This window comes from Pundamilia nyererei, unplaced genomic scaffold (genome assembly GCF_000239375.1).
Source record: "Pundamilia nyererei isolate P.nyererei 1_Seehausen unplaced genomic scaffold, PunNye1.0 scaffold00166, whole genome shotgun sequence".
Taxonomy (NCBI): domain Eukaryota; kingdom Metazoa; phylum Chordata; class Actinopteri; order Cichliformes; family Cichlidae; genus Pundamilia; species Pundamilia nyererei.
In genome coordinates this window covers 1,202,911-1,215,037 of record NW_005187567.1, presented here as the reverse complement: position 1 = coordinate 1,215,037, position 12,127 = coordinate 1,202,911, and the positions used below count along the sequence as shown (strand labels likewise).

Genomic DNA, 12,127 nt, shown 5'->3' with positions numbered 1-12,127 from the left:
TGTGTGTGTGTGTGTGTGTGTGTGTGTGTGTGTGTGTGTGTGTGTGTGTGTGTGTGTGTGTAAACGAGCATGACAGAAAGTGAGAAATTACAAATGTCATTATTTTAGGAGGTGAATGAAACACTTGCTCAGATACATGAAGGAGAAATGAACAGATGCTAGTTCCACTCGATCAAACAGAGAAAGAAGAGGGCGATCAAAGTGACATTCATGAGGAGTCGGAGAACTTGAAGACGTTAGTAGATAAATCTGCTGCAGTCTGCATTTAGGCATGTTTATCATTGAGACAATTAATGAGATGCTCTGTGCTTTAATCTTCAGGACATTTAGTTTAGAAGAAAATGTTGTGTTAAAGTGCTGAGACTTGGTTTTAATTTGAGAAGGTGTTCCTCAATATTTGAAGAACTGTTGAGGAGGTCCAAAAAAAGTTGTTCGGCTGCTACATGTTTCTTGAACAGCTTGTTATATGTTAATGTATAATAAAACTAGAAAAGGGCAAATAACATAGAAAACTGATCAGCATCAGCACTTTTTTCTGTAAGAATATTTTAAATTTATCAGAACAGAAATTTGTTTTTCTTGTGGATGCAAGAACTAGCCATTTCAAAGAAAATGTTAAGGATATTTCTCACTTTTTAATTTCTTACTTCTCTTTTATTTATTGATGAAATGGGGAAAGAAAACCCAGTTGGTTGAAAAACAATGGGATTATAATAGAAAGCTACAATACTTTAGGCCAGAAAGGTGATAGAAAGTGTACCAGTTAATAGATAGGGGGACTTTCTCACTTACAGCCAGCACTGAGTGTTTAGAAGAAAAAGGAACTGGGATATTTTTCAAGATTTTCTCAGTAAGCACATCCATAGACTCTCTTGTTCCTGTGGCTTCAAAGACTGAGAGACATATAAGGAGCTATCTGAGCTGTTTGATGAGCCCACAGCTTACGAGCTTAGTGTCACAGATGAAAGTACACACACATGTGCACACATAGTTTAGGCCACTTCGGTGCTTGTGAAGTACAGACTGCCGTGCTTATGATGCTGTATCAAAGCCAGAACCACCCTCTGTGGAAGATGTGAGACACATCCTACAATCTGAGAAGATGAAAATCCTGTTTGCTAGAGTTATGAGCCATAGGCAGATGATTTTGGCTTGCATGTAATTTGTGGCTAATGCCATAATATTTTAATAGACCTCTAAAAAAAAGACCTGTTAACATGACAGATTGAACCTCATTCATTTATTAACGAGGTTCAATTTTACACAGATGAAATTTAAAATAAATAAATGTTTTTCTGTATGGTTACAGACCAGAATGAATTACTCTCAAAATATAAATGACAGGAGGTAGAGAAAAAGTGTTTATCCACAACTGTGCAAATGATGCACAAAAAAAGAACAGCTGAATGTTTTTAGCGTACTAACGTGTTATTAATACAAAACAGAGATGCAGATACAGATCAGGGTCAGGTATGGTAGGAGGAGCTGGAGGCCACTGCAGCTGTCATGGAGCAAGAAACGGTCACAACCTGGACACTAGTCACTATTCTGTTCATTCATACTATGGCTAATTTAGAATGGCCAGTTAACCTAACCCACACATGTTTTTTGGACATGCTAATACAAGACAGAAAGACCCGAATCTGGATTTGAACCCAGGACCTTCTTCCTGTATGGCAGCACTGCTAATTACACATCTGTGTTGCCCACGTTAATAACCCTGATTTTTTTTTTTTTAATGTCAGTGGGTATATTAGTACATATTGGGGTTTGCGTGCATGTGGATGTGTCCTGTTTCTCCCTGAACTCAGCTGTCATCCATTTCCCTTGGAGGAACTCAGCAATTAGCCACTCAACACTATAAACGCTGGTGTTAAGCGGTTTGGTCTCAGTGTGTGGGCCAGCCCTGAGAGTGGTGAGTTGTAGTAGTGTCTTTGGCCGGAGATTTGACTGTCAGATTAGTGGTTCTTTGGAGCTTTTACTGAGTACCTAATATCTGTCGAAAGCAATTTTTTTCTCTATTAACTTGTTTGTTAACAATCTCTTTTCAGTGTATTTTAGTTTGTGGTTGTCGTTTGTTTGGTGTGTATACCGGTGTAGCTCTCTCTTTCAGCTCTATTCTTTTAAATGAAAACCACATTTTCATGGGCTACTCTTTTTCTTTTCTCAGTTTCTTTTCCCCTGTTGTTACTCCCCTCATCCCTTAGGCTTTTGAGGAACTTAATTTGGGGGGGTCATCCGGGATAATAATTATATTTCAGCTTCAAGCAAAAGTATACACCTACTCTATAAACAGTAAAATGGTATGGAAATTGCTTGAATTACTAAACAGTTTAAATAGTATCTCCATTAAATCCTTTAAATTAAAACTGAAACAGAAATCAAAATTCAGCTGCTGGTATGCATCTGGGGAGAGCAAGTTACTGAAATCACTCATAGGAAATTTAAATAGACCAGCTTGTTGTTGATTGGAGTGTGGAAGTGAGCAACCAATCATGGGCTGGAAGACTCCTGCAGGCAGCCAGATCAACGAGTGAATCATCACAGTTCACAAAGCTGCATAGAAGAGAGCCATTAAATGACATCAAGTACTGCAGATGCACATGCTCCAGCCTTTCTCAAGCTCTTCACCCAGTTTTTTAAGTTTGAGTTTTATGCCTCCGTTGAGCAAAGCCTGAGTAAAACTATAGTGATATATTTTAGACGAATGAGTCTATGTTGTATCTGCCTTTTTGATGCACACAAAGTCAGCTATGTTTGGACTAATACCGTCTTCCAGTCTATTTAGAGTCTACTTGGAGGGCAAATGCAAAGTTGTTACCCCAGTAGTGTGGCATGTGCTGACAAATCTGTGCTCTCTCAGTAAATCGGACAGCCTTGCATTTACCCTTAATCATCCTTTGATTCACCCTCAAGTCACTTCTACCCATGTGGGCATACACATGGGCTGTGGAAAGTGTGCAACTAGGGTAACCTAACACTTTAATCTACTGAAGCACTACATCTGGATATACTGATAATAACCATGTCTGATTAAGCAAAAAGAACGACCACAAATAGATGCAACTTGAAGCAAATTCTACACCGAGTTCAAATATTTCTGTTCTCACTTCATAGGGTCATTAAGAAAAACAATAAATAAAACCTTTATGCACAAAAAAACCTGAATATACAAATATAGGTTACAGGTTCTGATCAGCGATTTAAATTACAGATTTAGACACCGTCTGTTACTATGGCTATAAAGTTCAACATCTACAGTTTGTTTCACTGCTAGATTATGATTTTTTTAAGGTAGTTTGACTGACATGGAGTTAGCAGGTGATCACCAAATTACTGACAAGAGCGTAAGAAAACTCATCAAAAGTGGGAGGACACAGCTTGGTACAGATTATGCCCCCTAAACGCCTGTAGAGAAGACTCAGCTGGTATATCATTACACATAATCAGAAGTGTTTCTCAAAACAGTAAGGCCCTGAATAATCTATTAAGAAATCAACCAAAAACTTTTTGTCATTTTATACCTTAATCTTATCAAGTAATGGAGAGACTGAAAAGGCAGAATTCATTTTAAAAGTTTCTTTTTGTACTCACAAATTTACATTTTAAATAATATATTTTTTGAGAATGCACTGCAAATAAAAAAGAACAAACATTGGTTTATATTTCTCATTAACTATTTAAGGGTACTCCTATTTTAGAAGTCGGGAAATTAATGACAGCCAAACTATATTCTCAAAACAATATTCCAGTTGTCCCATTTACATACTATGAATAATGTTTATGTTAGTGATGGCCATGCCTCCTGGAGACCATAGCCTGTAGAAGCAATGGGAGTGATATTCCTAAATAGCAAACAGCTATGAAGAAATCATTGGCGATTATCTCTAGGGTATCCAGTTCTCTCTCTAAGAATAATTACATAAAGACTTCCTCAGTGATCTTGCAGCATAATTTCCTCACTAGTTCAACTGGCATTTTGCTGCAGTAACAACAGATGGCAAAACACTGCATTATATGTACCCCTAATTGCTAAACTTGTTGAAGCCTTGTTTGTTAGGAGGCAGCTTTGAGGAAACTGTGTCCCCCTTTCAGCAGTGCCCTGTGTTAGATTTATGCAGCTAGCATTTTCACACCTGGCAGCTGTCAAATAAAACCACAGTTTTCTAAAACCGTCTCCTGAAAAACTCCCCTTGAGCAGTTAGGGAACTACTGCATAGCTCCAGGGCATCTCTACAACAGTTACTGGGCAAACTTTCATGGTTTCTTTTTTTTCCCCCAAACAGAACTCCATGGCAACTAGGATACAATCAACACCAATTAATACGTGTCAGCGAAGCACAAAATATAAATTATGTAAATATAAATAAACCGACATGCACTAATCAAAATGAAAAATGTAACATGGGCACAGCACTCGTGTGTTTTTTTTGTTCTCACCTCTGGCGTCAGACCATTGTTATCTGTTGTTTGGCTGGAGAGCAGGACATGCGTGAAGCCCTCTTCCTTCCTGACCACAATGTCTCGAAATCGACAATTGCTCTCGTTCTGTCGCACGTTGTACCTGAGACGCTTGTCAAAAACGTAGCCTTTCTCCTCAGCCAGCTTCCGCTTCACTGAGCTGTGTAGGTGCATCTTCCCATTGGCTAAAGGTGAGCCTGATTCATACAAGAAGTGACAGAACAGGTCAGTCTGTCTTCTAGAACGTTTTAAAATAATTGACAGCAACTGAAAGAAAAGAAAAAATCTATTACAGTTGGCTATTGCAATTATTGCTATTGCAATTACAAAGTGCTTCCAAATCCAAGTTTAAGGGTGAAATATATTTTTTAAGAAAGAGCATTAAAAAAAGGGACTTTGATTTGCACTTCGCACAGAGAAATTATTCGATAAATATTAGTTTGGTTAGACTGCGGACCTTTTAAAAGCGTCCGCTGAGACTGAAGAAGTGACTTGGATGAGTGACGAAATGTTTCTTCCACTGAAAACGTTACATTCAGATGAATATAATCAACTTTTTGGGATTTCCTTACCTGGATGATTGAGCAAGCATTAAGATACAGTAGTTCATCTTTTGGATTGGATCACATGTGCCAGCCTTTGCTCCCCATGTGTGAGTGAGCCTTGGCCACCCATGACCCTATCATTGGTTCACCACAGTTTCGTTCTTGGATCACTTTTCTTGCATTTTGACCACTGCAGACTGGGAAAACCCCATAACCCCAGTTTTAGAGAATCTCTGACCCAGTTAGTCTAACAATCACAATTTGGCCCTTCTCGGGCTCACACAAATGCTTACACTTGCCCATTTTTCTTGTTTCTAACACATCAACTTTGAGGAGAAAATATTCACTAGCTCCCTAATATATCTCACCCACTAACAGCTACCATGATGTAAGTGCATATGAGAGCATGAGGGTGGGGATGGATGTTTGTGTCTGTGTGTGCCTGTATGTCTGTGTCTATATGTCAGGTTGGGTATCAGATGCCACCTCTCTGGGGACATCTCAGGCCCTCCAAGGTTTGGAGGCCTATCTCCACCCACCACTTCCCCTGCCAGTGGCGGACTCCCTCAGGTGTTGGTGCGTTGGTGGTGCTTTGTGTCTGGGGGTGGGCGTCCGGGTACACACCGGCTCACTCCTTGGCGGCCGCTTATCGGGGCCTGGAGCCTGGGGCTCGCTCGGGCCACTTCGGAGGTGGGGTGCCCCCGGCCTCTCGGCCTGGGGCTCGGTCACTCAGGCACAGCTGGCTGCCGGCGGAGCTGCAACTCCCCCTGGCTTCTGCTCCGCGGCTGCTGAGTGAGCCCTCATCTGGGACTCTCCTCAGCTCTTACTGGGACAGTGGCGCGGCTGCCCCTCTGTTGGTCTTCCTTGGTCTCTTGTGTTCTGGGGACCTCTGGATGTCTGGAGTTTTGATCTCCTCCATACCTGCTTCATACCCTGGAGGACGGGGCTGTGGCTCCCCACACTCCCTAGCAGATCGTTACATGGAGAAACCTTTGGAATGCAAGCATGCTGATCCACACAGGTATGCACACAGGTGTACACACGGGTATTCACAGACGCGGACTACAGCTTTCTTGGCTGCTGCCTCAAAGCACATTGTGCGCTGTCTATCTTGCGTGCTGCACAATATCGTTTATTATTTAGTATCTACTGATATCTACTGCTAGCTAGTTTATTGTGATGGTGCCGTTTTTTTTATTATGTTGCTCTTTGTTGTTTGCTTTCTCTTCTGTTTTTTTTCTCCATACAGGTGACCCAGGTGTTTTGTTTTTTTTGTTTGTTTTTCTTTCTTTCTTCCCCCCCTTCTCACCGTCTCTTCTCCCCTTTGGTTTTCTTTCTCTCCCTCTCTTTCTTTCATTCTTTCTCCCTGTCCTATCCCCCAGTCATGTCTGTCCCGTTTGTAGCAACTGAAAATAAAATAAATTCATAATTATAATAAAGGTCAATCAAATAGACCAATATGGCAAGGCCATGATGATCCACTTGGTAAAATAAATCCGCTTGGCATCTTACTTGGCCTTTAGACAACAATTCTGATGGCTAAAGATCCAAACGGGACACAAAAAAACAAAACAAAAAAAAAAAACAGCTACCATGATGAAGAGATAATGAGTGTTATTCACTTCACCTGTCAGCAGCCACAATGTTGTGCCCGATCAGTGTATTTGAAATCTGGAGAACACCCAAGCCTTCCTTACAGCAAATTATCTTTGCTGCCACAGTGTGGCCTGAGTCTTTTTTATGTCACAGTGTTAAACAAAGCCTGCAAAGTTACTCCAACTATCAAATAAATGTTGTGTTTAGTCTATCAAGCCTACAAGTTCCTAAAAAAATGATTTTTTTTTCAGTAATGCGTTTTGTTTTGTTTTTTTTAGCCTGAATAATTTTATACTAGCAATGATTTTAATTAAATTTGAATTTCTTAGTCGTTCCCAGTGTTATTATGCGATGTGGACAATTACACCTACTTTTACATATACATGTGTCATCTAAGGGTATTCTCTCTGCACAATATCACAACTCTCTTGGTGTGATTCAGTGAATTTCAACTTGATTGCATTAACATTTCAACCTTGGAAATTGCCCACAGTTATATTTACATGCAATCTCATGTTCACATTTTAAAAGCAATCAGTGTAATTTTCAGGTCTTGTCACACAAAGGAGCATTAACGTACAGGAGCAGTGTAATATCTAATGCACAGAAATCACTGATTCATCTGCACTGAGAAAGAAAAAGAAATGTCCAAGAGGGTCGAGTACCACATTCTCAGCTGTAGACTTTTACAAGATAAATGATTAAAGGCAGAAAGAAAAATGAGACAGACAAAGCACATGTTCCTCATCTAAGAACATCTAGTGATGCTGTGGTAAAAAATAACCAGAATAAATCAGAAATTACTCAGGCACACAAGAGTCTTTTTACTAGAGCAAATGGTGTGATGCTTTTCCAGCCAAATTTATGACTGATGAAAATATGGAGACAAAACTCTGGTCCTTAAACAATAAAGTTCATGTTGACTGAAGATAAAAGTAAAGTATTTCTTGCCTGAAAATATAAGAATGCACTTTTAAATAATCATCATACATTGGGAATTTGTTTCTTTAATTAACACAATCTGAAACTTGACTAATAGTGACTTAATTTAAAAAGCTAATTTGATTTAATTTTTACAGCAAGCTTGAAAACAAAACTAATTTGTAGGTACTGTGGGGGTTTTTTGGGTGCCAATTTTGAAATGGTGTCACCACCTTAATTGGGTCCATTAATGTTTGGACAATGACTTTTTTTTTGTGATTTTGACTTTGTGCACCACCACAGCAGAACTTAAATGAACAAAAAAGCTGTGATTGAAGCACAGGCTTCCATCTATTATTCAAAACTAAATTATTACATACATTGTTAAGTGCTTACAACCATTTTGATACTTATGTCTTCATTTTCAGAGACTTGGAATTCAACAAGCTAACATCATTTTAAATATTATGACTTTTTAAAATATTTTACTTATATTTTTACTTGTATGTAAAATCTTGCAGTCAATGACTGCCGTAAGGCTAGAACGCCTCTAGTTCATGAAATGCTGTGTTTCCTCTCTTGAGATGCTCTTCCAGGCTACTGCAGCTGTCTTCAGTTTCTGCTTGTTTATTTGTATTTCTGTATTCAATTTTGCCTTCAGTAACAGAAAGGCTGCTCTACTACATTGAGATCAGGTGACTAACTTGGCCACTGAAGACTATCCATTTTCTTTACCTTGAGAAACTCCTGGGTTGCTTTGGTAGTATGCTTCATTATCCATTTGCACTGTGAAGGGCCAAAGAGTTTTGCAGCATATGGCTGAATTCAAGCAGAGTACAGCCCCATGCATTATGTGACTACTTCCATCAGAGGTAATATTATCAATAAACACTAGTGGCCTGAGGGGTTTACTGCACACTTACACAGCCAGGCTTTCTTTGCATTAGCTGGCCTGACTTAAAACCCCAGTTAGAAATAACAGATATTACATTGGTGGTTGTCAGCTTTCTCCACTAAGGCCAGCTTCCTGCCTTATGCTTTATGCATGTTCACTTCAAAGCTAAAAAAAAAAGGGCATTTCACAGGTCATATGACTTCTTTCCCACAAAAGTGATCCCTATGAGTGCCACCTACTCCAGTCACAGACAGATGATAAGGATGGTGATAAAATGGTAATTAAAACTCTATAAAGAACAGTGGCATGCTCAGCTGCAAGGGAGGGGTGGAGCAGTGGGTTCAGAGGACAGTGCTAGGGGAGGCTGGATATCAGCTCATTAATTCCATCATGTCTCCCCTATTTTATTTTTACAGCACTCTTCACCAAGTGGCACGGTGTGACTCAGGTCATATCTTCACAAGAACATAAAAAAACAAACAAACCCCAAAACAGAACAGTGAAATGCAACACTTACACGAATAAAGAGGTTAACACTACATTTTAGTTCAAGTTAATTATTTTTATTGCAGAGTGCCGCTGTTCTAAGGTGACAGCTGCACATTAGAGCTCCGAAACTTTAAACTGAAACATTTAAACATTCACATCTCCTGTCTAATATCTAATAAAGGAAAATGGGAATCACTTTAATTTGTTGGCAGATAAAAAAGTGAAATTAATTTTACTGCTTGAATAGGTACTCTTCATGAGAGTTCTGTGTTCTAATCGCTGCAATTCCAGCAGTGCAAGCGATACTTTAATCTACTGGTAACATTTATACATTTTATGCATCAGCAAATCAATACACAGGTATTCCTGTAACAATATGATGGACAGTTTGCGCTTTATTCAGTGGTTTTAGTAAAGTACAGCATTACCACTTGCAAAAATTATATTTCCCTGGCAGAGAATCAGTAAGTTATTACAGTGATCTAGGCAGGTAAAAAGGCAGGTAAAAAGACACTTCAGAACACTGACTTTAACCTGAGCTCTAACCTATTAATCTTGCATTATAGTACATTCCTCTGGTTCCAATTCCTCTGGTTCTCGAGCAGGTCTATGTACCTGGTCTTGACTTGGCTAGATACTGAAAAAGTTTTCTCCTAACCAATTCTGCAATCATCCACTAGTGTTGAGCACTTGAAAAGAAGGTAACCGGATTTCTTTCGGTAAAAAGAGGTCCAACACTCAAAGACAAGGTCTCAAGACTACCATGACGTGGATGGCTGAGAACCTAAACAGATATCATAAGATGTGAACAATGGATATAAAATAATACAGCTTGAGTGAAGCAACTGGAGGGACACTTGACTGTGATTAGTTGTTTGGATAGTTTGGATCCCACATAAGAACTGATCCAGTCTAGAACTAACAATTTCAGAAATGATCTGCAAAATAGTGACATCTTTACAGGGACCCGTTTGACTTCAACGGGTTAATGGGTGGAGCACAGGATTTTGGATGAGGTGAGCAGGGCAGTCTTTTGAGGCTTATGAGATTAGTAACTATAATAGCTCCCAGAGTGATGGCCATTAGGATGGGTTAGTGCTGCAGCCGTACCATCCTCATAAATAAACAACAGACTTTTATAAAGTATCACAATCACTTGTTAAATTAGGATGCTTTGAAATTAATGAACAACTGAGAAATTGAATTGATATGTTGTGGATCATACCATGACAGTGATGTCATCATATCCAAAAGCAATAGAAATTCAGTTTGCAACTGGAAATTTAGGCTTATCAGAAAAATTGTATCCACAAAAAGCAAGAAGAGGGCTTAGTTTGACTTAAGCTGATTAAAAAGAAAAGTGAAAATTGTTTACATTTGACCTCAGAATTGTGTAATTGTCTTTATTTATGAAGTAATTTAAACAAAATCAAACCAGATGATCTGTTCTATATGGGGTAAATATGGTTTACATGTTTTTGGCATATTTATTTACAGTCATCTTGTTCATGTTGCTATAGTGCCACTGAATGAAAAGACAATATAAAGCCTTACATAGCATGTTTCATGACTGTAAAGCCAGTAGATACTCACAGTTAAACAAGCAAATGACGCAAGTGGCCATAAAGCTAGTATCTTTATATCAGAAAATTTAAAACATCCTCTGAACTAAAAGCAAAATGGAAACACTCAACCTACAACTATGTACCAGTATGCTTAGTTATTCAGCTTTTTTCTCTCATTTTCTGCTAAAACAGATCAAGATGACTTTTTAAAAACATAATTAATGATTAACTATAGTGGTTGAGGCACTGGACTGTGACCCAGGAGTGAAATTCAAAGGTGTTATCAGCACGAAAGAACCACAGTAGGTATGTGAGGCCATTTGTATGATACAAGAGCGACTGAGGTACTGTGGTAACATTAAAATATATAAATAAATAGCTTCTACTACTGCCACTATTACTTCTACTACAGGTTACTGGTTATTGTCATGGTGTAGTAAGTGTTATGGGTGAGGTGGAAAAATATAATAAATCATCCTTATCTATATACAAGCCACTACAGGACATGGTGTTGGGATAATACAAAAAAGCTATGGTCAAATCTGGATTCATTTTACATTTACAGTCGTTGTCAGAAATTTATGTACACTTATCATGGGTGTGATTATCCTGGTAATTCTGGGCTTTTAATTATTTATTTGAACTTTATTTACTTTTGGCGGAATTATTGTACGCCACACTTCACAGAGGTAGTAAGTAAAATCTCACCACCAGATGTCAGCAGATTTGAGACTGCAGTCAACTGAATTCTGTTTTCTTACCACTTCCAATTCAAGTGCATAAATCCAGGTACAGTGGACACTGTAGGACAAATAACTCCACGTTTATTTACTCTGGAGAAGGTTTTAAAACTTTGTGAACTGAGTCAACGAGTCAGTGACTCTCACTTCTATCCAATGACAGTGATACTGAGGTGAGGTGTTGAGGATCTCTTGAACTCCTCTGTTGGTGAGGACTGCTGTTTTTGCCAGGGAAACTAACTGAATTAATTGTGATATGATGCGAGAATGTAATCAAACTGTTTATCAGGGAGAAAGTGTGATTTTTAGGACACTCAAGCCTCATAGTATCTAGCATAAGGTTAACAAGCTGTTGTTGCAGTTTGGTTGGCTTGTTGTCAGCTGTGCACAGGACAGTAGCAAGTCTAATCTGCTGACAAAAACTAATGGCGACAATTTGGGGAATAAATAAAAAAAAATGTTTATGCACATTTTTTGTGTGTTACAACCCTGACTTCAGTTCAGGAGATGAGAGTTGATGTAAAGAGGAATAGGATGGGGTGGAAATGAGAGAAGTGGTGGAGGATACAGATGAAGAGGAGGAGGAAAATTACAGACTGAGAAAGATGCAAAAATGTTAAATACTCATAAATTGTTTTAAAGAGTAAAATATGATCTTTACATTAAATGTAACGTAGAGGCATGCAGCCAGTCTTTAGACACATGAATAAAACGTGATTAGGCAGAACAGCAGTGTTCATCTTGGCCACTGTATTCCAGATGGCAGGGCAATATGGTGGCTTACAGGAACCAGCACCCACTCCTACGCATCTTTAATAGATTAATTCGAAGTTCATGAGAATGCATTAAGTTGTTGAAAGATGTAATCACACAGCAATAAATCTATATTTATGAGCAAAACCTTTTTTCTATAAT

General features: G+C 38.7%; 1 protein-coding gene across 1 annotated transcript in view; it reads right to left on the bottom strand.

The window, feature by feature from the left end:
* Positions 1-12,127, bottom strand: part of LOC102192831 (chromodomain Y like 2) — a 51,366-nt gene that overhangs the window by 5,226 nt on the left and 34,013 nt on the right. Inside the window, exon 3 of the mRNA XM_005745783.1 lies at positions 4,441-4,658. Within this exon, the coding sequence (XP_005745840.1) occupies positions 4,441-4,658 (218 nt within the window). The remainder of the gene's footprint in view (positions 1-4,440; positions 4,659-12,127) is intronic.